Source organism: Phascolarctos cinereus, unplaced genomic scaffold (genome assembly GCF_003287225.1).
Source record: "Phascolarctos cinereus isolate Bilbo 61053 unplaced genomic scaffold, phaCin_HiC Scaffold_3;HRSCAF=262, whole genome shotgun sequence".
Classification (NCBI taxonomy): Eukaryota; Metazoa; Chordata; class Mammalia; order Diprotodontia; family Phascolarctidae; genus Phascolarctos; species Phascolarctos cinereus.
The window spans coordinates 173,537,447-173,563,633 of NW_027555736.1; the positions used below are offsets into that span (position 1 = coordinate 173,537,447).

A 26,187-nucleotide genomic window follows, 5' to 3' on the forward strand; every position below is an offset into this window, starting at 1 on the left:
TAACTTAAGGGTCCTTGAGTTGTCTAGAACAGTGAGAAGTGGTGAGTGGGGTCATAGCCAGTATGTGTTGGAGGCAGAATCCAGCACTGGATCTCTATGCCAGCTTTCCATCCACTACTCCATGGTTGCAGTATTATTAGTACCATTTTAGTGAGAGGAAATTGAGGCCCAGAAAGGTTGCTACTTATCCAAAGTCCAAAGGAGTGTGAGGATAGGACTAGAACCCAAGTCTTCTTGTTCCAAGTGCAATAAGGGCATCCCTTGGAAACACATGGAGCTGCCTTTTCTTATTCTTGTTCATCACATATACTGACTAAACCCTTGGGTGTGTGGAAGAAGGCTCAGCCACACCTAGGATTGAGAGCTGAAGTACATGGGCACTCTGATGAGACAAAGCAATCACCTTGTTGACTGATTAGACAAAGGAATCAATGACAGGCTACCATCTCACTCCTTTGCTTTGACTCTCTCATGTGGCATATACTACTTTCTTTCACTAAAATTTCCCCATGGCAAAAGTCCAGAAGTACTTGGTGCAATGAGTGGAGATGACTAGGGGCAAAGGAAACTTCTAGATAGAAGATAACCCAAGCCCTTGGCCTGGTTTGTCAAAAAACATGGACTCTGAGGGAGACAGCAAAGGGCTAATCACATAAAATGCCTAATCAGCAGTCCTGCAAACTGCTCTATGTTCTGATGGGAATTAAGTATCAGTCTCTAGAGAGACTGTAACAGTAGTTATTGGGTATTAATGACTTAAGTGGTATGAATGCATGCTATGAGATTTTTGCATCTTTTAGCAAAATTTCTATATAAAGAAAGTACCTGTCTCATACCTGATTCACATTGTACATCAAGTACCTTTCTGCTTCCCCTTAAAGGAAGACCCTAGACAAAAGCTAAAATCCAAACTTCAAATAATTTGTCCTCAGTGTATTAGGGTGAGTATTTAATGAGCTCAAGAGAATAAGAAAAGGGAGCACAGCCCCCTCTCATTAGAAGCTAGGATCCCCCAGGACTGAACTTGATATAGATGATGTAGCCACATGCATGTGTCCAGACCAAAGGGACCCCTTAGTGAAAAGGGAGTAGGTGTAGCACCCCAATCCCTTGGACCCAACTGTGGTATCTTGTTAGATAAGTCCACTGTTCTTTTAGCAATGGTGGGATTCTTTGTGCTCCCTAACTGGGGGTAGGATATCACAACAATATAATCTGTCTGTAAAAAAAAATCTGGCCTCTGGGTGAATTTGGGGGTGATGAATTAGTGTTTTGCATTAATATTTTAACAAATGGAACAACAGTATAGTATAATCTGCTTTGGTGCCAGGAGAGACAGGTTCAAATCTCAACTCCATTGCTTAGCAACTGTGTGGCCTTATATTTAATCTTAGTATGATATACTTATTGAAGGTAATGGTGCTTCATCTCCTAACCACTACCACAAGTGAAGAACTCATGAGGTGATCAATGATCATTGGGAATGTGTGGGTGAAGTTCCAAAGTTCACTACAGAATGAAGTCTTCCTGGTTAGCTGGGAGTAAGTATAGCATGGATTTAAAAAAAAACAAAACAACCTGTTGGGGGTTAGGGAAAAACAGGTACTTTGGCCTGGGAAACAGAAACAGCTATTCTGGATGGGGAAGGACCAGGAAAAACATACATCTGGGTCAAAGTGAAGGTGTTTCTGATTAAATCATGGCAAACAGCCATGAAGCCTGAGACAGGCCTAACCCACTGGGGGATTTTGGGAGGACTACCTAATTTAGGACTAGTCATAAACAGGCATAGAAAACATTTCACTTTCCATCCAACTGTCTACCGTGGCCAACTTGACATCTACTTGCTAACTGCTTCACTTTTCCCCACTTGAACCAGCAGCTCTGAACCTCAGATTTCCAGAATCCCTGTCTCCTATATCTAATCCAACCCCTCCTCCTCCCAGGATTTTAACCTGGTTAAATTTGAGTGAAAAGTAGAAATTGGAGATGCACATGAGTGAGGTAGCAGGCAGATGGCGAGACAGCCTGGATGGACAGCTTGATGGCTGGCTGCCCTAGGGCCTAACCATCTGGATTGGTGACCAAATGTGAATTAGCTCACACTGCCCAATCTATCTACTACTGAGTCCCATGCTCTAGAACATACCATGCTTTACCTTCACATCCTACCCAACCGCCAAGCCCTACATCCACGCTATCTTGCCATCTCACTGCTACCTCACTTCTTCCCATCTCCAATTCCTACTTTTTGCTCAAATCAATAGTGCTATTGCTTCTGGAAAGGACATGTCAATTAATTGTTCTATACATCAACTCATCTTTGTGACTCTCTACCATGAAAATATGTGTCATCTTCACCTATTAAAATATAAGCTCCTTGAGAACAGGGACTAACTTTTTGTACTTGTATCTTCAGAGCTTAGCAAATAGGCAGGCAAATGAGTACCTAATAAATGCTTATTCATTCATCCATTCAAATAAATCCTGGGAAATACACTTAGATACTTAGGAGAGTGTAGGTAGGAAGCAGCATGAGTAAGAATATAAAAGAAGGAGGTCAAGCTCTGAGCTGTTAAATATCTAAGGGCAGCAGTTAAAACTTGGGGTATAAAGTGAGTGACCAGAGTAGGACACTGAGTTTCAGTCTCCAGAGATTTTAGTAATGAGGTAACAGCTCTGGATGGATGTTTTCCCATTGAGGTGGACTAAGGAGAGTCTCATATCCTGGAAAAGAGCAAGTCTTTGGGTAGTCACCTTTTTTCACACACCTCCAATCTTGGAACTAGTTCAAAGGCAGAGCCAGGCTGGCCAGGTCTAACCTTACCTGGTCTCTTCCTTAGCCAAAGGCTCAACACAAAAGACACTCCCCACTCTCTACCCCTTCCCCTTTCCTTTTATCCCTTGTTGTTTTGAGCAGAGGAAAGAGGTGATAAATCTATTCATAGTGAAGATTAAGCTGGCCTAAGTGGGTTGCTGTTTGTCCTTTGTTCTCAAAGGAGACCATGACATCAGGGAGGTGATGCCACCACACTCAAGTGAATTGGATTTAAGTGAGGAGGGCTGTGCAAAGTCACTAGCCTCACTTTGTCCTCCTGAGCCATCTGGGTCCAGTGGCAAGATATAGATCAGGATGACTGGAGAGGGCCCTGGATGCAGTGGGAGACCATGGCCTTTTTAAGCTAAAGCCTTTCCTAGGTCTCAGTTTGACTGAGGCAACACTCATTCAGTGATTAACGCTAGGTAAGGGGAAAAAAACAAAAGAAAATCCTACACCCTCCAGTTCTAAGCGTGTTTCCCTGGATTTATTTGAATATTGAATGAATGAATGAATAAGCATTTATTAGGCCTAAGTGGGAAGATAGATTAAAGAGGCTGGAAGTGGGGAGACTGGGTTGACTATTACAATGGTAAACTGGGGGGTAGAGAGCCTTATCAGTGGTGGTGGCAGTGGGAATTTAGAGTTTTTTCAGAGATGTCTGAGCCAGAACTAATACGATAGGTGAGGGAGAGAGAAAGGAGTCAAAGAGAGCAAATACATGTTTAGAGTATGAGTGGCATGGAAAATAGTAGTGGCTTTGAAGGAAATAAGGGAGTTGGGTGAAGTAGGTTTCTTTAATATCTAACAGGTCTTCATCCTAGAGCTCTTGGGATGGCAATCGCTCTCTACCAAATCAATTGAACAAACATCTATTAAGACCTACTATGTGCAAGGCACTATTTGACTATTCTCAGTCTTGGCCTGTCCTTATTCTTTCCAAGGGGAATAGACACACTGCAGTGAAGGTCAGAGACTCCTAGCCCCTTGGTGGGGATGAGGGGGTAGGTGTAACATGATAAAGATGATGGCATTCACAGCTGGCTTTTCTTCCATATCCTCTGTATCTGAGTTGCAAAGACTATATAAATGAGAGATTTCTGGTTTAAGGCTAGAGATTAGGTTGGGAAAGAAGAGGGCAGAAATTTAATGGAAGCTGCTCTCTTATTACCCTGTGAGGCAGAGTCAGAAGGGTAGTCTAGACCAGGCGTAAGGAACCTGTAGCCTCAAAGCCACATGTGGCCTTCTAGGTCCTTGGGTGCGGCCTTTTGATGGAGGATTATAGAACAAATCCTCTTATTAAGGGATACTGAATTCAGTCAAAGGGCTGTACTTGAGGACCTAGAGGGCCACATGTGGCCTTGATGTGAAAGATTCCCAACCCCTGGTCTAGACTATCTTTACAGAGAACCTTCCCTCACTCCAAACCTTTTACCCCCAACATGGATGAAGCAGCCTGCCTCTTGGCACTGCCAGCAGAAGGCAATGCATATTGGCTGCTGCACACACAGATGTTTATTGCCTCCCTAGTGGTGATGAGTAAGAGCTAAGGAGATGAAGACGAAGACAGTGAGGAGGAAGCAGGGAGGTTCATTCTCTCCCTATTCCCCATTCCCTATAAAGGGCAAACCAGGCCTCTATTTTTTCTTCTGGTCATAGGTGCCAGCGTCTTTGTAACCACTCACGTAGCCAGTGTTTTCTTTTGTGTCATCCCGCCCTGCTTTGCGCTTCCCTTTACCACTTTCATCAAAACGCTCCTTGTGGGAGCCTGTATACTTGCTGGTGTCTGTCAAACGGTCCACACCGCCCACTGCCACTGCTTTCTGCAAAATCATAGAAGCCCACCCAAGGGCAAAGTTAGAACTGGGAGACCTCTTTCTACTCAAATCCATCCCCTACCCTTCTCCTCCCCAACATTCATAAGTACCCCGACCCATCGCCCATCATTATTCTCTCTCTCCCCTCCCCTTCTTTCCGCACCGCCCTCCCCCCCCCAAAGCCATCATCATTTTCTGTATCATTGTATAAGGGGATCACCACTAGGCTGAAGTCCCTTAGAAGAATCTTCTGTAGCGGCTCCTACCCAAGGAGCCCTTCCAGTCAGCCCCCACTCCCACCTCTTTTCTAAGTCACCCTTGGAGATGTGCAAGAACACTCTTCCTGAGAAGGGACTGCTGAAACAGAGGGTGAGAAGAGCTAAAGTCACACAGGATAGAAAGGAGAGGAAAGGGAAGCCAAGATAAGAACAAAAACAGGGAGGTTAGAGTGTCAAAGTGTACCACATAGTTCTGAGATGGTGAGGGTATTGGAGATGACATAAAATGATATAAAAGGATCAGATGAAGGACCTGGGGTTGTTAAGCCTGAAGAAAACACTAGGGTGACGCAGGACAAGGGAAATAAGGATAGCCATGTTCAAGTAGTTGGGAGATGATCTTATGGAAGAGAGATTATTATTACTATTGTTATCATTATTATTATACTTTAGGAGAAATGAGTTGTGGCTGAAAGTTGCTGAGAAGCAGAATTTGTCTTCATTTGATTCTGTGAAAGTGTGCCATAGGCATGAGTATAGTATGTGTACAAGGCGTAACAAGGCATACCTTAATGTCTCAGAAAAAAACCTGGCATTTTGGGTCTCATTTTTAAAGCTTATGTATTTAGGTAAAGTTTAGTTACTCATTTAAAAAAATATAGTTAGGTTTCAGTTCTATAGCTTGATGAATTAAATCAATGTCCTGCATATAAATGAGTGTGCAATAAATGTTAGCCTTAAAAAGACGCACAATTTCCTGGATGCACATTGTAAAAAAATGGGCTGCACAGGTCCCTGAAGCCAGTTCTCTATCATTGGGGATCTCCATGCAGAGGTGTGAATAATGAATGACTGGTGGGGCAGCTAGATGGTGCAGTGGATGCAGCATCAGCCCTGAAGTCAGGAGGACCTGAGTTCAAATCTGGCCTCAGACCAAACACTTGACACTTACTAGCTGTGTGACCCTGGGCAAGTCACTTAACCCCCCCTCCCAAAATAATAATGACTGGTGGAGAGTTTTGTAGAGGAATGTTCTGGAATGGGTTTGACTATTTTGCCCTCTGAGGGTCCGACCCACTCTCAGATTCAGGTTACTGTGATAAGTCCTGTACTCAGGAGCCTTTGTTTGAGAAGATGGTCAATACAATGCCAAGGGCTGAAGTGAACTTTTTGTTCGTCCTGAGATCAAATCGATAATGTCATCTTGTCGTTGCCTTAATCTCCTGGAGAGGAAGGTGGCCACCCTCTCAACAACCTTATTCCTATGGTCTTTCGTGGGGGGCAACTACTTGGTGAAGAGAAAACACTTAGAATACCTGCAATTTAGTCCCAGACTCTGGCACCATCTAGCTGCTTGACTTTGGATGAGTCACCTCAATTTGGTTCAACAAACACTCAATAAGTTTCTACTACTTTGCAAGACCTATAAGACAGAGGAAGCTGTCTCTATCCACTGATAGAGAGTGGACCTCAGAGTTGGGAAGACCTGGGTTCAAGCCCTAGTTCTGACACATACTGGCTCTGTGATTGGGCAATTCACTTAACCTCTCAGTGGGCCTGGCAGCCCTTTAAGCTGTACAGAAAATGCCAGACTGTTTTGGTGGAAGAAAGAGGGAATGTCTTCACCTGAGAGTTATCTCTAGCAAAGATATCACAGGTCTATCCAGTTTCTAGCCCAATTTTCAAGAGACAGTGTTAGCTACTAAAAGTTGCAAAGACAAAAACAAAAGCCTATCCTTGAGAAGTTTATAGTCTATTGGACTGGCCCAATGCCTAATCAACTAAGGTTTTCATCTGATGATTTCTAAGGGCTTTTCAGTTTTAATAATCTATTATTAATTCAGGCACATACTTGGATTAACTCCTTGATTCTTGGTGCTTTTATAGCTACTCTCTCTTTGTAGGATTTGCAGTGGTTGTTGCAAGGCATCATGGTTAGTAGTGGCCAGGTCTGACAAATGTTAGGGGTCAGAGATCTGAAGAATGTTAAGGGTTAGGTTTGCAAAGTAAGATGAGTTAGCAAAGGAGAAAACGTACTAGTAAGTCCTAATACGTCCTTCACTTAGGTGCAAAAATTCAGCTGCGTAAATAAGTATAGAATGATGGGCATGTGGCTAGAAAGAATTTCATACAGACAAGACCTAGGGATGGCTGAACAAGGTAGGGTATACGAATGTGATGGAATACTACTGTACTATAAGAAAAGATGAAGGGAATGGTTTCAGAAAAACCCGAGAAGACTTGTGTGAACTGACGGAGAGTGAGGTGAACAGAACCAGAAGAACAATCTGTACAACAACAATGATATTGTAAAGAAAAATAACTTTGAAAAACTGAGGAACTCTAAACAACACAAGGACCAACCATAATTCCAGAGCACTCAATGAAAAATGCTACCCACTTGTAGATAGGGAGGTAATGGATGCCAGTGTGCAGATTAAGGGGTGTGTATATGCACACACACACACACACACACACACACACACATCCGTGTATATGTATATACATACTCACTATGACATGGCTAATGTGGGAATTTGTTTTTTGCTTGACATGTTTGTAATAGGTTTGTTTCTGTTTTTCTTGTTTTCTCAATGGAGGATTTGGAGCTGAAAATAAAAGTGAATTAAAAAAAGATCTGGAGATAGTAGTAGTCTGCAAACACAAGCAGACTACAGCACTGTGATAAAGCAGCCAAAAGAAGTGTGTGACCTGATGCTACATAATTTGAAGAATAGTGTTCAGACTGAGGGAAGTGAGAGCTTCTGTACTTTGCCTTGGATTGGTCATAATTGGAGCATTCCATCCAATTACAGACGCCGGAAGGTAAAGAGTAAAGGACTAGAAACTGTGCCTTGAAAGTGTTGGTTGAAGGAACTGGAGAAGAGAAGAGAAGGATTATTGTGTAGAAACAGGAGGGCCAAATTAGGAACTTTTGGATAGGAGTAGCAAACATGGGAGCAGATCTGAGTCAAGTGACATTTCTTAATAAATAGAGCTGTCTGAATTGGAAGGGGTTTCTTAGGTAGAGCCGGGGCTGGGAAGGGGAGGTGGTAGGTTGTGAATGGGTTCCTGGGTTCTCTTCCCACTCTGACTTTCTATGATTCTAGGCTAGGGGTTGAGGGGATTGAGGCAGGATTGAGGTCAAGATCAAAGTCACTCACAGTCACTCCTGAAGCAACTGGACTCTTGTCCTTCATGAGAGCAAACATAAGCTCCAATACCTCATCTGATTTTTTTTCCTTGAATTTCTTTTGGCCCAGCTCCTTCAATGCCATCTGGAACTGATTCCAATTGATGGTTCGGGCATTCCTTTCCCTGGTAGGATAGACAGATACCTTGACTCAGTCTTGTTGTGACATTGGCACTCTCTCTATTCAACTCCCAACCCCAGACCCCTTGAGCTCATCCCGCCTCCAAGTTCCATCATCCCTGCCGCAGAATCAGCTTTCCTAGATCTAGCACCCCAAACTAGAGCTGCTCTAATACCCTTGCCTAGTTGCCTAATATCTGTAAGTAAATATGTAGCTCAGGCTGTTTGGGGATAATCTAATAGTCCTGAATTAAAGGAGGGGAAAATCTGAATTCAAAGCCTCACTGCCTCTTCATTCATTCAACAAGCATTTAAATGTTGAGCACATGCCAGGTACAAGCCCATGTGCGCGCACGCGCGCACACACACACACACACACACACACACACACACACACACACACGACTCACTTTTTTATCTCCTCATCCAATGACATCTCAAATTTGTCACTCTTTTTTATTACATGAAACCATTTCTTTCACCTCCTCCTCCATTTCACATTCCCCCTCCCTCATAATCTAGATTCCACTGGCCTCCTCACTTTACTTTGCTGAATACAATATCCACATCAGTGTTGTTGACCATCTTGCCATCTATGATGCCACAATCCTTACACAACTTGGTAAAGTTCTTATTGTTGATGCTACCGCCACTGGAAGAAGAATCTCCAAAGGCGGCAAAAAGGTGAAAGGTTTTCTCTGCTTCTGATTCCATTGGTCAACTGGAGGTTAGGGAGGGGAGAGACAGGGAAAATGGCAGGGAGGGAGAATGAGAAGGGAAGAGGGAGGGGAAGGGGGAGGGGGAGGCCTAGAGAGAGATGGAATGGGATGAGGATCAAAGCAGAGGCAGCAGAGAGGCCCAAAGCCTGTCTTCACTGTCCCTCTCCAATCTTTCTTTGTCCCACTCCCTACTGATCCCCTTCGAATCAGACACTAATTAACCCTCTTCCCTTTTTTGACTTCCCACCTAAGAGGGACCAAATGGCGCCTGGTCCTGCCTGGCTTTTAGCTCTTTGGTGTAAGTATGTCGGGGGAGGGAGAAAATGTGGTTTTATGGGGATTGCATAGACTATGGGCATCTGTGGAGAGGAGGTGGTTTTTCTATGATCTCATCATTGTTTCTATGACATCAACATGGTACTACCCCAGAATTTAGTCTTTGGGATGGCTGAGTGGCTACACATCCCTTTCTTGCTCCCCAGGATCACCCTTCCCCCACACCTCGTCCCTCCTGACCTGGCCTGCCTCTCTGCTGACCTTCACAGTAACCAAACTGTCCTCATCTTGCCAAGCCAGGCTGCTGACCCTCTGGACCCTGGTCTAACTGTCCACATGTCCTTCCTTCTGACAAGCGACTAGGGAAAGGAGAGATAAGGACAGGTCTAGACCAGGACAACTTCTCCCTTCTTTCTAAATTGTCCAGCTAAGCAAAGAGCTTGGGGAGACCAATCTTGATTTGGGAGGGGGGTGTCACAGCTGGATTAATTGGCATCTAAAGTTGAATCAGAACTGGAGCTGAGGTTAGGGTAGATTCCAATCTCTTGGGCTAATTCACAGAAGCCAGGGGACTTCCTCAGGGATTTCTCTCTAGTCTTGTTTCTGGGCAAAAATCTTATGGATGCAGGATGGAAAGATTGAGATAATACATTTAGTCCCCCTCACCCCCATAGTTCAAACCCAGCCTCAAACACTTAATAACTGTGTGACCCTGAGCAAGTCACTTAACCCCTATTTGCTTCAGTTCCTTTATGAGCCCAGGGAAGCAGAATGCCTACTCCAAAGGGGACTTTGCAGATCCTCATGGCTCGGCATACCAAAGGGACTAAAGGAGAAAGGGGGAGGAAGGAGGAAGGAAGTTTTGCTTCTAGGGACTTCCAGGGACTCTGAATCTAGGTCCTTGTACCACACACAGAGTAGCTTCTGAGTATTCTTCATACCCTACCATTTTGAGATGAAGCTCCAGGATGGCTGAAGAATAGGAGTTCAGCCTAGCTCTAAGGGATCTAAAGACTTAACACCACCTTTTTCTTTGTTTACTGGTGGCTCCCAGTTCTTAGCGAGGATAGATAGCTGAGAGTTAGAAGTGAGGTTCTGTATACGCAGTTTTGAGATTTTAGAGTCTTCGGCCACTCCTCCTCATTCTCCATGTCCCATCAGTTGTCAAGCGCTGTGGATTTTCCATCCATTTCTATTGGAAATTCTAAAGAAATATCTATTTCCCTTTCACCATTCACTGTCTATCCTGTAGCTCAGGCCCTCATCTCCTTCTCACCTAGACTGTTGTAAAAACATCCTAACTGGTCTCTTCCAGTCTATCTTTTTCTAATCTATTGTCCACGCAGGGGCCAAAATGATATTCCTAAAACATGGGACTGACCTTGGCATCCGTGTCATTCTCCTACTAAACAACCTTCAATAACTTCCAATTGCTTCTAGAATAAAGCACAAAATCCTCAGCCTGGCATTCAGGGCCCTTCACAATGTGGCTTCCACTTAGTTTTCCAGTCTTTGTTCTGGTCATACTGGCTATTTACACACATGATGTGGCATCTCCTGAATCCATCTTTAACACAGAATTTCTGTCTCCCTTCAAAGTTCAACTGAGGTACCACCTCCTACATGAAGCCCTTCCCCATGCCCTTTTGTTAGTGATCTCTCCCTCTTGACATGATTTTTCTGTTGAGGACAGGGAGGGTTTCATTTTATCTGGGTAACCAGAGGCTCAATAATAATAATAATAATAATAATAATAATAATAGCTAACATTTATATAGTATCTACTATGTGCCAGTTAGGGTGCTAAGAACTTTTTACAATTATCTTTTTTTTTTTTTTGGTGAGGCAATTGAGATCAAGTGACTTGCCCAGAGTCACACAGCTAGGGAGCATTATGTGTCTGAGGCCATATTTGAATTCAGGTCCTCTGGACTCCAGGACCAGTACTCTACCCACTGTGCCACCTAGCTGCCCCTTACAATTATCTTTTGAGGAAGCTAGATGCCACACAGTAGAAAGAGTGCCAGGCCTGTAGTCAGGAAGATGAGTTCAAATCTGGCCTCACATACTTACTAGCTGTGTGACTCTGGGCAAATCACTTATTTACTTCAGTTTCCTCACTCATAAAATAAATTGGAGGGACCAATTGAGAAAATACTTGTTAAAGTACTTAGCATAGGGCCTACCACATAGGAAGCACCATACAAATGTTAGCTATTATTATTATTATTATTATTATTATTATTATTATTATTATTATTTTAATCCTCACAACTACTCTGTGACATAGGCGTTACTGTTGTCCTCATTTTATAGATGAGGAAACTGAGGCAAACAGAGGTTAAGTGACATGCTCAGTCACATAGCTAGTGAGTATATGAGGCCAAATTTGAACGCCGGTCTTCCCATCTCCAGGTCCAGTGCTCAAATCTAAATACCCCAATGGGCTTCAGCCCATTTGCATAAGACTCTCTTAATTGGTGGAGCTTGATTACTCAATGGTTCATGACTGCCAGTGAAGAGTGAAGAGTTATCATAGCCAGGAAAAACAAGATCTCTTCCAAACTTTTGGGGTATATTCAGTAAGTCATCCACCAATGAGAAGAATCTGACGCAAATGGACTTGAGCCCTGGGTTATATATATTTTTTGCCCAGTACTAATCAGTTACTTAGGGGCAACTAGATGGTATAGTGGATGGAGTGCCAGTCCTGGAGTCAGGAAGACTTATGTGTCCTTAACACTTCAAATCGAGCCTCAGACACTTACTAGGTGTGTGACCCTGGGCAAGTCACTTCACCCTGTTTGCCTCAGTTTCCTCATCTGTAAGATGATCTGGAGAAGGAAATGGCAAGCCACTCCAGTATCTTTGCCAAGAAAATGCCAAATGAGGTCATGAAGAATCAGACAAGACTGAAAATGACTGAACAACAACCGGTTACTTGCATAAAATTAGCTCCAAAATGCTTCCAGTTCAGTTTTCTACATAGTAGGATCCTAGTAAATGTATATTAAATTGAGATAAGCTTAGATTGTTGAATTTATGGCTAAAGAGGAGGACCTAAATGAGGAGTATCCTTGATTCAGCTGTTCCCTCCCTAGCAACAGCTTACCTCAGACATGGGATCCTATCTCAAGAGAACAGATGTGTTTTCCTTCAAGGTGAGGACCCCAGTTTCTGGGAACCATCTCAAATCTCCAGTGGAAATTTCCTGCTCATCTCTCCCCTCTCTTGCCTAGGCCCCTTATCAGGTTCTCCCTGAGTCATTCTGACCCAGAGACGAATTTAGATGTTGGTCACCTCTCCTTCCCTGGTTCCCCTTCCCCGCCCCCTTCCTAACCCCCCCATGACTACTGTAGACCAGGGAGTAGTTTCCAGTCTAATTCAAGATTGAGAACCCCCCCCCCAACCCCCAACATGATAGCAGTTAGATTAGTAAACAGGTTGGGAAAATACATAATGATTTTAAAAACTAGTATGTTTTCAATAATACTTTAGAAATAAATTTCTATTTTATTAATTACAATCTTTAGTCAAGGGAAGGTACATTTGCTTATTTATGGATGCAGGGACTCTTTGCCATTATAACTTTAAGCTTACTGGCTGTGCACTACTACTTTAAATCTTTCAACCTAGAGAACAGACTATTGATATACACTTTTCCTAGTTCTAAGGAACGGTTTATATTCCCTTCCCTTCCCTTCCTTCTATATAGTAAGTACCGATTTCAAGCAACTTCCTGCTACTCCTAAAGAAGACCCCTCCCTCTTAGTTCCCTCCATCTTAGCATGGAGGAGGTCCACAACAAAATTCTTTCCCACCCACCTTCATGTCCACAGCTATAATTGTAGGCCCAGCTGCCTTCACTCTCAGACTAAAATCGGGGTTAAATCTTGGGTTTGGAGGGGAGAGGGGACTGGGCTGGGGGCCAGACTGCCTGGGTTCTGTGCCCAGCTCCTGAGGGATAATGATGAACAGAGTTGGGGGAAGGGTGTAGAAAAGAAGTTGTGGGGTGTTAGGAGAACTGGGTGTGTGTTTCTGATGCCTCTAGGGATGGGGGGGGCGGGAAATGGGGGCTCTGAAGTGATCCTGGCCTGATCCCTCTCTCAGAGCCTTCTCCTGCTCAGCCCCTCCTTCCGTCCTGAAGCCCCTGCCAAGTGGGGATGAAAGGGGCATTGATGCTCTTTGGGGGAGTTGGAAGAGGGGGGAGGCGGTAGTTCCCAGGCTTGGGGAGGGTGAGTTTGGGGGTCTGGGGAAGGGAAAGGGGTTGGTCTGTGCAGGCGTTACAGTTGGCAGCTTCAGTTCCATTGGCTATTGTTTCCAACTGGCCCAGTGCCGGGGGCCCCTAAATGGTGTCTCGGAAACCAGGCTGCATGGAGGTGGGGGTGGGCTAGGCTGGGTTGGAGAGTACTGGGGGGAGCTTGTGGGTTGGCAGGAGATGGGTAGGCGCAGTCAAGCCCGGCCTGCCTCATGCCCGGGGCAACCCCCACCCTGCCCCAACAATAAATGATCTACACTGAGAGAGGGGCGGGCATGAGGTAACGCAGGTCCTTCAGGGATGCCCAGAAAGACAGAGAGGCAGGCAATGCAAGAGATACATACTCAGGGTCGGGAGGGGTTTGCCCTTTCTGGGACTGTGTTGGGCTGCGTTGGTCTCTCCCATTCTTTGGGCCGGGCAAGGAGGGGTTAGCTCAGTCCACAGCGGGGTCTCTTGGGCCCCAGCCCGGGACACTGTGTACTCCCCCCCCAGTCCCCACCCACGGGGTTAACCCCGCCCCCCAGCCTGTTTACCCAGGAGTCAGAGCCCCTGGGGGTCCCCAAGCTTTCCCTTTCCCCCGCCCCCCTCGGGGCCATGACCCTGGAGTCCGCGTTGGCCAGTCCCCCTCTCCCCCTCCTTCTCTGTTCTCTCTGCGCCCCCCCGCCCCCTGCTCTATTTATAGCGGCTCTCGGCGTTCCCCGCCCCCCCCCCGGGCTTGTTTTCCAACTACTCGCTCCGGAGCAGAGTAGGCAACCGCGGGACGCAGAGAACAGAGGTACCAGGACCCCCAGGCACCCCGGGGCCGGACCTCCCGAGGCTACCCGAGGCCCCCTGACCCCGGGCCTCCCCTCCTGTCGTCTGAGCCCGATCTCCTCCTCTTCAGCCCAGGATCCCCCTCCCCTTCCTCCCCTGCTCGCCTCCCTGCGGACCCTGGCGCCTTTGGGGAAAAACCCTGGAGTATTAGGGCTGGGGGCAGGGTCCTGCGAAACCCTCTCCCATGAGAGACACGGGATGATCGTGGGAGGGGGGCGGAGGGGGAGAGGGCTTAGGAAAAGGGGTCTGGAGTTGGAACAGGAGAAACCGGGAGGTTGGGGACGAAGAGCAGGTGTCAGGAGAGAGGGTGGGGGTATCCCCCCCAAGACTTTGGTGGGGGGCATCGCCTCCCCGGACTTAGGGAACGGCTCTCTACTTCCCCGTTCTTTCTAGATTTTTGTCGGGGTAGGGGAAAGAGTGAAAGGGAGCGCCCGCCGACCCGGCAATACTGTTCCCTTCCCGCAGTCTCAGACCCTCACTCTGGCCCCACCCCGGTGGGGGGGCACCGAACCTGGGGCAGGGTCAAGCTGGAAGGGCGTGTTTATTGCGGGGCTAGGGACCGGGCGGGTCCTGCAGAGGCTAGGGGAGCAGTCCAGCCCCCGAGCGTTTGTTGGGCGGGTCTATGGGGGCGGGGAGGTGGGGCGTGCCCAGGAGTCAAAGACGAGTGAAGGTGGAAGCGGCGGCGGCGACCGCGGCGGCAGGTAGGGGGAGGGGCGGGGGGCTCTGTCCCGGGAGTTGGTGACATCCGTGTGGCTGGACCGAGGGAGGGCGAGTGTGCGCTCGGGCCCGGCGGACTCCGAGTAAAGGTGACAGTCGGGGCAGCGGGGCCTGCGAGCAGGGAGGGAGGGGGTGCCGAGCTGGGGTGTAGCTGCTGCAGAGTACAAAGCCGGCCCTCTCCGTGCCGCGGGGCGTGTGGGAGTCTGGCTGCTGGCTACCGAGCCATGGCTGTCCACCACGAGTAGGTGGCTTCACCCACGTGAATGGGCAGCGTGTCCAGGCACGCGGGAACCGGTCTCAGGTGCTAAGCTGAGGCTGGCCCGGGAGGGTGATGGGAAGCGGCAGGTTCCGCTTCGAAGACCCCAGAATTGAATCTGGGTTCTAAGAGGGCCAGTGTGGGAAGAGTCCCTGGCAACCCCACTCTGTTCAAATTACCTACTCTGCTCCCCTCTCAGGGCTAACATAAATTTAAGGCTTCGAGGATGGGCTTTGGGAGTAGGGAAGAAAATGGGCTATATGTGCTCTATCCCATTCCCACTCATTGGATTTTAGAGTTGGAATGGAAGGAACATTTATTTCAGATCAATCCTCTTGTTTTACAGACGGGGCAGAGGGTAGGGAATGGTTTGCCCAGCGTCTCATAGCTAATTAGTAGCAAAGCAGTGATTAGACCCCTAGCCCTTAAGAATCCAGTCCAATAGTTAGTGCCTGGCACATAGTAGGTGTTTAATAAGTGCTCTTCCACCAGATGCCCTTGTGCCCTCTGCCTCAAGACCTTGGACTGGTATGATAGATACCCTCTGCTCCTACCCCCATTCCTTTACTCAGTCCTTAAAAAAAGTACGGAAAAACCAAACCAACCAACCAAAAAAAAAACATCGTAGAAAGAGTTCCTGAAAAGAAACACTATCTTTGGGTTTGAGATTGCAGTAATTGCGTGGGGATATGTAACCTTATTGCCACCCTATGGGGTCTCCCAGAAGAACAATAGTCAGTAACGCTGGGATTAGTTGAGACTTTTCCTCTCTGAAATGCCAAGGTTTTGCCCCTGGGGTCACTCACCTCTTCTCTGCAGTCTCTTCAGACCCCTGGACTGAGAAGAGTGAGAACTGGTCACCCTTAACCTCACTGCATCCAACCAATAAGAATCCAGTAAGTGACCCCACCTACTGACCTATCTGTAGTTGTCCCCTACTTTGTATTTGTCTCTCTCTTTTGCTGTCTACAATCTACTTAGAAGTTGAATTCAAACAAGTTTATTATTCAGGGACCATTGGTAGAGGGGAGTAAGGGAAGGTGATAAGTAGAGTTCTGTATGTCTCCCCAAAGTTCAGCCTAGTCTCCCTAGTTGCTCTTGTTCTGGCCACTTAGGTCCCTTTTCCTCTTGAGCCACTGACCTTGGGGGGGGGGCTGGGAGCTGAAGGTTACAATCAGTTATGGACTTTTCTTCCTTGTATCTTGTATCTAGACCTTTGGACTACTTAGTTCCTTGAACCCACCAATCCCACTCCCCTGCAGCTAGGGGCAGCCTCTGATTCAGGGTGGAGGAGGGAGGGGGTGGACCCTAAATATAGGCCCAGGAAATATGAGCTGTCCCACTGCCCCTCCCTGGGTATTTCTGTCCTGGACAGAGGGGAGGGAAAAGAAGGCTTGGTGGTAGTAGTGTAGCATATCTGGAGTCCTTATCCATCCCCCCAGATTTCCCACCTTGTATGTCCTCGAGAAAATGTCCAATGTGGCCGGGATTGTATGCCTGTCATATTAATGGATTTCATCCTCACATGTTCCCAGTTCCATTGCATTGTCTCATTTTCTGAGAGGATGGTTTTGAAGGGGATGTCACAGACAGATATTTTGGGACAGACCCAAGATGTGGGGAAAAAGCAGTGTCTGAGCAGGGAGAGTTAAGTTCTCCGCTCACTGCCTCCCATTTTCTCCCTTCCCCCACCCCATACCATCTCAGGCCACCATGGCGGAGTTACAGGAGGTGCATATTACTGAGGAGAAGCCGCTGTTACCAGGACAGACTCCTGAAGCTGCTAAGGTTTCTGGATACTCTCTGATCCCCGAATTCCAGACATCAAGACCCTCCCTTGATTTATATCCTAGTTTCCCAGACTCCCTGACCTTAATCCTAACTCCTGCCCCTATTTTCTTCTCTTCTCCATCCCTGTTTCTCTCCTCCCATACGTCACCGCTTGGAGTCTAGTCCCCATCCCTGTGCTGGAAGCCATCTGCCCATGCCCCTAACACCGTTTCCCACACTAACCTTCATCCTCTCTGTGTGTCTCTGTCAATTCTTTCTTTTTTATCTCTTTTTGTTTTTTGAGTCGGTCTTTGTCTACTCATCTTCATCTATATCTGTCTTTCTGTCTGTGTCTCTTGCCATGCATATCTCTGTCTGTGTCTCTGTATATCTCTCCAGGAGGCTGAGTTAGCTGCCCGAATTCTCTTGGACCAAGGACAGGTAACAGCCTGGGGTAGACCCAGGGTGGGAAGGGTAGGGATCCATTCCCCCCTCCCTTTCCTAGTTAGAGAGAAGCTTCCCTTGACTGGTCAGTTCTGATTTTTTTGCTTCCTTACCCTCCCCTGTTCTGTTTTTCTTTCTACCACACTAGGTCCCATTTTCTCCCTATACTTTTCTCTTCACTTAGTTTCTTGGTGCTCACTGGCTCTCTTCATCTTTCCCTCCATCTGATTCACCCTCATACTCATCTTCCACATTACTAAATCTTCCACTTTAGCTTTCTCTGATCTTATTATCTTCCTGTGCTCTGATCCCACTTCTTTTGTTCTTGCTCTTCTTCCCTGTACCCCAACCCTGATCTGACCCTTTCCCCTTGCCTTCTGCCTTCTTAGTCTAACCCCAGCCTTGACTCTGATCTCTGTTTCTCACAGACTCATTCTGTGGAGACCCCCTATGGCTCCGTCACTTTCACTGTTTATGGCACCCCCAAGCCCAAGCGTCCAGCGATCTTCACCTACCATGATGTAGGACTCAATTGTAAGCATTTCCTCTAGAATTCTTCATATATCCCTACCCTCAGCCCTCCTTTCTCCTTTTAATAGGGCTGTATCTGATACTATTTCCAATCTAAAGCCTCTCTCTCTCCACTCCCACCACACTCCCTTTGAAACTCTTTCTTCCAAGTAAAGAAGAGGTGAGGGGAACAGGTAGCCCAGAATGAAGGGGTGGGAATGAACAAATATGGGGGCATTGGGGCTATCAAGGAGATCTTCCCCAGTCTGACCCTTCTCAGGGAAAATGGATGGGGTCTGGCTCAGGGGATTTTGTCTCCCAGATTAATCCCTCTGCTTGGGTGGTTTTGGGGGACTCTCCTTAGATAAGACTTGCTTCAAGCCCTTGTTTGATTTCGGAGACATGCAGGAAATTATCAAGAACTTTGTTCGGGTTCATGTGGAGGCCCCTGGCATGGAGGAGGGGGCACCTGTGTTCCCTTTGGGGTAAGAACCGTTTCCATTTATGATACCCAGATATCTGCTCATGAATGAATAGGGAAGGGCAGGAGGAGTCACCAGCTGGGAGATGAGAAAGGGGAAGAAAAGATGGTCACCCGGGGACGATAAGTGGTGGGATACTAGGGGTTTCAGAGTCCTTAATATTTCCATCTCCCTTAGGTACCAGTATCCGTCTTTGGACCAGCTTGCAGACATGATCCCTGCTATCCTGCAATACTTAAAGTGAGAGGCCTGGGTATTCTTTTCTTCCCCCTCTAAAACAAGTATTCCTTACCTTCCACCCCCAAGTTATGATTTCTAGTCTTGGGCATTGTTTCCCTCCCACCCACATTCACACTTTTACGGGTGGTTGTTGTGGGAAGTGGATGGAGATGGTTGGGGAATTAGGCTGGGTCACAGAGGGTGGTGAAACTGAGATAGATGGGTCTGCTTGGGTTGCCTAGGTTGGTGAGGAGGGGAAAAAGGAGAAGGGAGGGTTTAATGTTTGTCCTGAGTTTCTGGGAATTTTCTTAGTACTGTTGACCTGCTGGCTGGGGAGGGGCCCCTTCTGATCAGGAAGCTGGAGAGGGAAGGGAAAGGGGTGACATAAACCCTGTGGAACCGGAACAACCTGTCTTTTCACCTTCTCTCTCCCTTCCTCCTCCTTTGGGAATAGGGAGACTTGTCCTTGGTATGCAAAGTTGCCTGTTCTGGGTTCTGTTCTTAGCCTTCTTTGTATTCTGTCACTGAATTGGCCAACTCTGGTTTTCTCATTTTCTCCCTTCCCTTGACCACTCACAGTATCCGTATCATCTTTTTATCTCAAGTTTATGCTTCTTCCTTCTATACTCTCAGTATGCAGAGTAGGATCAGAAACAAAAATAGAACCACTCTGGAAAAGCTCCTAGAAGAAGAATGGGGATAGGGTTGGCATGTAGTGGGGCACAGTGAATTGGGAGGAGCCTCCTTATTGTGGTCACCCCCTTTTATTTTTGCGGGGTCAGACCTTCTGGTCAGTCGAATGTAGATTTTCCTTTACTTGGTGCCTACCTTTGCTTTCATCCTCCCCCAAGGGGAGGATGTCTCCTAGAGGGACTGTCCCTGTGGTCTTGGGGGAGGGAGGGAGGGAGGTTTGAGCAGTTTCACTGTAACAAATGAGGAGGAGAAAGACTGGTCATTTTTGCATAGACTCATGTTATGAGCCATGTCAGCTCACCTGCTCTGTGGGATTAGATGCACCTTGGTAAGCGTTTGAGTTCAAATCAAACCTCGGACATGTACTAGCTGTGTGACCCTAGTTAAATCACTTAATCTCTGTCTGCCTTAGTTTCCTCATCTGTAAAATGGAGTTAGTAATAGCACCTCCTTCCCAGGTTGTTATGAGGACTGAATGGGTAATATTTGTGAAGCGCTTAGCACAGTGCCTGGCACATAGTGAATGCCATATCAATGTTAGTTATTCTTCCTGTTATGTCTCGTTAGAGTACTGAGTTCTATCACCCTGAAAGGAATCCCATACTGTTGGACTGGATTACAATTTAGATGAGAGAGAGCAGTGATTTGTAATAATCTTCTCCTTGCTCTTAAATACTCTTTCTGGCCTTCTCTGTTACTTGCTTTCCAGTCTACCCCAGTGGTCTTTTCTCCATTTGTCTGTATTTACCTCTTCCTTCTCTGGTTAAGGGGGTTTCTTAGACTTCTAGGAGCTTCAGTTTTCCAAGATAACTGAGGTGGGAAGAGAGCAGAGGGAAGATTAGTACTGAGAACAAAGTGCTTGGCTGTCTTTGCCCCTCTTGAGTTTTAGCCCTTGTTGGAACCCCACAGTTCCTTCTCTCTCTCACCTCCCCCCCCCCCAATTTTCTTCCCCCTTACAGCTTCTCTACGATAATTGGAGTCGGGGTTGGAGCTGGAGCCTATATCCTGTCTCGATTTGCTGTAAGAAAAAGGGGAGATGCCAAGATGAGGGAAAGACAGTTTAGGGGATTTAGGGAAGGGAGTCTGAATTGGGGAGTAGGGGAGATTTTGACTTTTGTCTCTTTACTGTCCCTAAGCTTTTAAACCCAGATGTAGTGGAAGGCCTTGTTCTCATCAACATTGATTGCAATGCTAAGGGCTGGATGGACTGGGCTGCCCACAAGGTTTGGAGGGGCAAGTGGGAGGTGCTTGAGAGTAATGGCTGTATGGCTAGGGCAGGGGAGAAGGGAGGGGAGCAGAAGAGGAATGTTCTCCGAAGCTGGGGAGCTCCCTTATTAGGTTCTAGCCCCAGGATGTGCATCAGGAGTATGTACAAAGTGAAAAAAGGAAAAGGGGGTGGAGGTGAGAAATGGGAAACACTGATCCTACTAGGATGGGACAAGGGGATCAAGTGGGAATTCCCCTCCTTCCTGTGCCATCTCTTACCTAGTTTTCTTCCTACAGCTGACTGGCCTCACCAGCTCAATCTCTGAGATGATCCTTGAGCACCTCTTTAGTCAGGTACTGGGTAGCCGGTGGGAGTCATGGCAGCTTTGGGGGGGGAGTAAAGGGATCCGCAAGGGGTTCTGGGTGCTTAGGGCAGCTCCCTTCCCCACCAGAATCTTTTTTTCCTTTTTACCCATCCCCCACCTCTTCCCCAGGATGAGTTGTCTGGTGACTCAGAGCTGGTACAACGGTATCGAGATATCATTATGCATGCCCCCAACCTAGAGAACATTGAGCTCTTCTGGAACAGCTACAACAAGTAATTGAGCAGTGTGTGTGTGTGTGTGTGTGTGTGTGTGTGTGTGTGTGTGTGTTTGGTGTGGTGCGATAAGGTAATAGAAGGAAGAGAAGTGGGGAGATGGAGTAAATCTATTGCTGTCACTACAGCAAATGAGAAGGGAACAAAGTCAAGGGTGGGGTGGGGCACACACAGGGGAGATGGACATAGAGGTAAAATGAAATAGGTACGTAATGGGAGAGGTACCCAGGATTCTGGTGGGCAGTTGTGACAGTAGATACACCTGGGACAGGCATGGGAAAATGGAAGGAATTCCTTGTCTTGGAGGTAGTACCCACCCTGTCTTCTGTGAATCTTCCACAGATCAGTAGGTTTCTAGTTTTCCAGCATTAAGATTATCTCTCACACACACACACACACACACACACACACACACACACCCGCACGTTGGCTCTCACACATCACATACATATGCCACACACATACATACCAGAACCTCTTATTCCAGGGATCTGAGACACAAGTGATTGAGCCCACCCCATTTCATTTTACCACCTTCTCCATTCCCCATAATGCAGTCACAGAAATGACCTATGTTTGGTCTCTTGGGGGATGGTAGCCTTTCTCTGAACAGGTTGGGGATCATGCCTCTAATCTCTACCTCTTTTTCTTTTTTCTTCTCTAGCCGCCGAGACCTACACTTTGAGCGTAGGGGTGATGCAACCCTCAAGTAAGATGTTCCAGGATCCATGCTCTCCTATATTCTCCCTGGATTTTTTCCCAAGTACCCTTACCTCTTAGAAAATAGGAAACCTTATGCCAAAGAGGAGTGAAGGAGTGGTCTGGATTTTTTTCACGCATCTCCCCACTTGGCTTCAAAAATTACTTTTATTTTTCTCCAGGCTTTTTCTTCCCTGAAACTGGAAAGTGTAAGGGGTTTGGGCGTGGGGATCAGGGTTGTATAGGGGATTGTCCCCAGTTAAGGTCACCTTCATATTAGGCAACTGTTTAGCTGCTTTCTGGAAGAAGGCAGCCAAACCCGCTGCTCTTTATCATTGTGCTTCTAGGTGCCCTGTGATGCTTGTGGTGGGAGACCAGGCACCCTACGAAGATGCTGTGGTCAGTGGGATGTTCTAGAATTGGGTCTTAGGGTGGTGAACTGCAAGGAGTTACCTAATTTCTGGGCTCAGGAGCATATCCGAGCTTTGTTTTGAGGGGAGAGGAGGCAGGATCAAAATGGCAGAATGGTAGAAGAGGAAGGAATGGCTGGATTTGGTGTAGGAGGGTCAGGGCTCAAACCTTCGCTCTGTCATTTGTGGCAAATGACTATACCTTTCTGGATCTGTAAAATAAGGGGGTTGGATTCTAGTTCTTAATCAGTGCTCTTATGGAACCCTGAAGATTTCCGTCCTGGGGGAGGAAAGGGAGCTGAGAACCAACAGGAAAAGGATGGGGCTCTGGGCTCCTAGAGGGGGACTTAGTAGGCTCTGCTTCAGGAGTTGTGGAGTTAGGATTCTCAGAAGCTAGGGATCCTCCCTCGTCTTGTCTCCTCCTCATCAGGTGGAATGTAATTCGAAGCTGGACCCAACCAAGACCTCCTTCCTCAAGGTCAGTCACCACCCTCTCCCGGCTTTGACTGCCTTCCTGTGCATGACTCATAGCCCTGCTGTTTCTTAGTTCTCAGCTTCTTTTGCCTTAGCTTTCTTGGTCTCTTGGGCCTTGCCTAGCTGAGGGGCTGAGGAAGGGGGGTGGGAGGAGGGGTGAGGTAAAGTCAGAATGATTGATTAAAAGAAAAAGGGGGGATCTGTTTAAGAGTAGGGGTTTAGAAACAGATTCTTGGTCCCATCCCATGACTTAGTTTGTCTGAATCATTTTGCTTTTGTGAATTTCTCCCCTAAACAGATGGCAGATTCTGGAGGTCAGCCTCAGCTGACCCAGGTGAGTTTCCCTGCTGCCTGTGAGACGGTGTGGAATGCTAATTCCACCGTGAACCCTCGTATGGCTCCTAGAACCCCAGTCACCCTTTCTTAGTTCCCAAAGCCTGCACTCCTCAACCCTCCTTGACTACCTCTTTGCATCACACTTTTACAGCCCGGCAAGCTGACCGAAGCCTTCAAATATTTTGTTCAAGGCATGGGCTACAGTGAGTATGAAGGGTTTGTAGGGGCAGGAGAGGGAGTTCAAGGCTTCTCTCTCTCGTGTTAAGAACTCTGATTCAGGGTTCCCTTAAGAAGAGAAGAATGGTGGGGAGGGGGGAGGTTGGGCCTGGAGCTGGAGTAAGTTTGTCTGTCTGTTTCCTGCCCCAAGTCTCCTTGACCTATTTCTATTGTCATTAGCCCTCTGTCCTTCTCCTTCCTAGTATTCCCCAGTTCTTGCCCTTGCCTTCCTTATCTATATCAACTCCTTTCTCCTGATAATCCTACTTTTGGCTTGTATTTTCCCTTTATCATTTAATCAGTTGTTCATACCATCTGCTTCCCACCTCCACAGTGGCATCTTCCTGTATGACCCGTTTATCCCGATCCCGAACTGCCTCCCTGACCAGTAGAGCTTCGATTGATAACGGCCGTCCTCGAGCTGCCTCTCAGAGCAGCGAGCCTGGGATTGTTCCTTCAGGGTCTCCAGGACATACTATGGAGGTCTCTTCTTGAGCATCCCTCCTTCCCCTTTTGAAGGACCTGGCCCTCACCACCCCCCAGCCCCTTAGCTCTAACCCAGGTTGGGGGGGTGGTATATACAAGGGTGATAGGCTGGAGAGAGAACAAGAGAGAGAGGTGAGACAGATTCTGCAGGGAGATGACTTTGACCTTTTGATTTCTACCCTAACCTTGACCTCTAACTTGCCCCCCCCCCCAGCCCTGGGAGAGAGATCCTAATGTCTCTTAGGGACCCAGATCTTTGACTTTTCATTCCTGGATTGTCTTCTTATTTTGGAGGAAGACTAGAAGGGGACATGCTGTTCCTTGATCCAGGAACCTTCAGATGAGGGAAGAGGGGTTGCTGCATCCCAGCTTAGATTCCTTTTTTCTATCCCAGGATGCCCTGTAATAAGGGCATCTGGGGAACCCACTGGGGATGGAGTTGCTAATGCTGATTTTGATTAATCCTTATTCCCCTAATGGGGACGGGTGTGTGTGAGTGACAGTATGAATGTTTAGGAAGCTTATTGGGTATCCAGGGTCAGTGAAGGCCCTATGATTGCAATGGAGAGGTCCAGAGGATAGAGAAGAAGTAGAAGTGGGAGCTGGTGAGTGTGAGTGAATGTGTAGGCTGGAGCCGGGAGCAGGAGTAGGGGGGGGAGCGGGGCAGCTTGGCTGAACTAACTCTATAGTTGTCAGTTTTTATGGAGTGAGGTGAGGGGGGCCAGATCAGGGTGGTGCTGTTTGAGACCTGGCATGAGGGGTGGGCAGGATTGCCCAGAGAGCAGAGTAAGTATCTCGGGGGCTCTGACCACATTATAGTAGAGGGGAAGTTACACCCTTATGAGCCTCTTGTCCCCCACAACTCCCCTTGTAACAATAAATTGTGTAGATGAGACTGAGGACCAGTGTTAACTGTGTGTGTGTATGTGTGTGCATAAAAAAAGGCAATAGAGAGATTGAGATTTCTTTCAAACTCCTTACACATGGGCAGAACACATAAAACAGCTGACCTGCCAAAATACGGCATGGCTTTCGCCATTCAAGAGATGATTAGCTTTACAACAAATCATGATGAATGGTAAAATCCCTCCATCTACTGCTCATCAAGATTTTCAGGTAAGGAAAGGGAGAAACCACCTGAGAAAATGCTGCAGGAATCCAGGGGTGCTCTCGTTGCCATTTCTAGGAAGAAAGGTAGACTTAAAGTGTCAGTCACTAATAGCTCTACTTTGGAGTCACCCACCCATTTGGGATTCTCAGTTATCTCTAGACATAGCCTATAGCGGTTTCTGAGCAGGTTTGAAGACCTGAGGTTTTTTTTTTAAATTATTTTGATTTATTGACAATCACTTTCATAAGCTTTTGAGTTTTAAATTTTTCTCCCCCTCCCTCCCCACCTTCCTCTCCAAGATGGTGCACAATCTGATATGGGCTATACATACACATTCCTGTTAAACATATTTTCACATAAGTGATGTTGTAAAGAAGAATTAGAACCAATAGGAGGAACCACCAGAAAGAGGAAACAAAACGCAACAGAAGAAAAAAAATAGCAAATAGTATGCTTTGATCTGCATTCAAAGTCTATGAGGCCTTTGGAGATGTCTTAGATCCTTGCATTGCTGAAAAGGGCTAAGTCTATCAACATTAGTCATCGTATTACGTGGCTGTTACTGTGTACAACATTCTCCTGGTTCTGCTCATGAGACTTAAGTTCTCAAAGACTCTTAAGGTTTGCCTCAGTGGTTACAGCGTCAAAGAGCATATAGCATCCTGATGCACTGAAGCTGAGCCCAATTATTTAGTGTGCTTTTTTCCTCTGTGCTCAACATGTAAGGAACCTAGACACATGTTAGATTATTTCCTATGGGCTTTTGTAGATTTAGAATTGGGAGGGCCACTGTAGATAACTGATCTTCTGAGAGAATTTCAACATCTTTGAACTATAAATATTACTGAAGGACTTTAAAGAATCATTCAGAATCTGCTATATGCAAGGCCACTGTGTTTTTGAAGGACAAGATGGGTAAGAAGTGCCCACTTTATAGAGATAGTATCCTGACCAAAAAGGACGAGGGCGATACACCAGCTGGCATCAGGGAAACCAGGGGCAATAGGCATTTTCTCCATCAATATTGAACTGAAGCGTTTCTTGAATTTGGTTCTCTGAAAGGTACGCTGTCAAGTAATGCACTTATTGGTGAGAGGGGAAAATTGAATCCAAGCCAGCATCTGAAATACCGCATTGGCCTTGATTCTTGAGCAGTTTCACCAAAACTTTACATGGCATGCTTAATGTCAGTGGAAAGACAGTAATAACAGCAGGCCAATATCAACACTGAATCAGTGGTTTTCAGAGGGCATGTAATCAGCGTGCCTCCTTTCCTAGGTGTGCCACAAGTGGTATGCAACTTGCATATGTAATTGTGCATGTGTAAG

General features: G+C 46.8%; 2 protein-coding genes across 6 annotated transcripts; one reads left to right on the forward strand and one right to left on the reverse strand.

The window, feature by feature from the left end:
• Positions 1–4,218: 4,218 nt before the first annotated feature.
• TPPP2 (tubulin polymerization promoting protein family member 2) lies at positions 4,219–9,229 on the reverse strand. Of its 2 annotated transcripts, none has more exons than XM_078151304.1 (4): positions 9,133–9,229; positions 8,708–8,973; positions 8,078–8,171; positions 4,219–4,641 (listed from the first exon to the last, which is right to left on the reverse strand). In XM_078151304.1, the coding sequence occupies exons 2-4, from the start codon at positions 8,878–8,880 to the stop codon at positions 4,456–4,458; spliced, it is 453 nt and encodes a 150-aa protein (XP_078007430.1). In that variant the 5' UTR covers positions 8,881–8,973; positions 9,133–9,229; the 3' UTR covers positions 4,219–4,455. The 2 variants fall into 2 exon arrangements, with proteins under 2 accessions (XP_078007430.1, XP_020857501.1); XM_021001842.2 differs by having other exon boundaries at positions 4,237–4,641; positions 8,018–8,171.
• A 4,872-nt stretch (positions 9,230–14,101) lies between these two features.
• NDRG2 (NDRG family member 2) lies at positions 14,102–24,648 on the forward strand. 4 transcript variants are annotated; one of them, XM_021001490.2, is made up of 17 exons: positions 14,102–14,194; positions 16,025–16,101; positions 16,913–16,993; positions 17,375–17,416; positions 17,848–17,953; positions 18,294–18,414; positions 18,589–18,651; positions 20,283–20,343; positions 20,460–20,546; positions 20,827–20,883; positions 21,024–21,127; positions 21,792–21,836; positions 22,174–22,225; positions 22,667–22,714; positions 23,009–23,044; positions 23,198–23,249; positions 23,597–24,648. In XM_021001490.2, the coding sequence occupies exons 3-17, from the start codon at positions 16,919–16,921 to the stop codon at positions 23,755–23,757; spliced, it is 1,110 nt and encodes a 369-aa protein (XP_020857149.1). In that variant the 5' UTR covers positions 14,102–14,194; positions 16,025–16,101; positions 16,913–16,918; the 3' UTR covers positions 23,758–24,648. The 4 variants fall into 4 exon arrangements, with proteins under 4 accessions (XP_020857149.1, XP_020857241.1, XP_020857329.1 ...); XM_021001670.2 differs by lacking the exon at positions 14,102–14,194 and adding an exon at positions 14,834–14,933; XM_021001751.2 differs by lacking the exon at positions 14,102–14,194 and adding an exon at positions 14,940–15,038.
• Positions 24,649–26,187: the final 1,539 nt, after the last annotated feature.

Excerpts from the sequence above, each read along its gene's own strand:
- TPPP2 (XM_021001842.2), bottom strand. The coding sequence starts at position 8,880 with ATGGAATCAGAAGCAGAGAAAACCTTTCACCTTTTTGCCGCCTTTGGA. Across the intron at positions 8,172-8,707 it reads ATTGTATTCAGCAAAGTAAA|GGAAAGGAATGCCCGAACCA; the intron begins GTGAGGAGGCCA and ends CTATCCTACCAG. Across the intron at positions 4,642-8,017 it reads CAGTTGCTTCAGGAGTGACT|AAAGCAGTGGCAGTGGGCGG; the intron begins GTGAGTGACTTT and ends ATGATTTTGCAG.
- NDRG2 (XM_021001670.2), top strand. The coding sequence starts at position 14,855 with ATGGGGGCGGGGAGGTGGGGCGTGCCCAGGAGTCAAAGACGAGTGAAG. Across the intron at positions 17,954-18,293 it reads CCATGATGTAGGACTCAATT|ATAAGACTTGCTTCAAGCCC; the intron begins GTAAGCATTTCC and ends GACTCTCCTTAG. Across the intron at positions 22,715-23,008 it reads CCAAGACCTCCTTCCTCAAG|ATGGCAGATTCTGGAGGTCA; the intron begins GTCAGTCACCAC and ends TCCCCTAAACAG.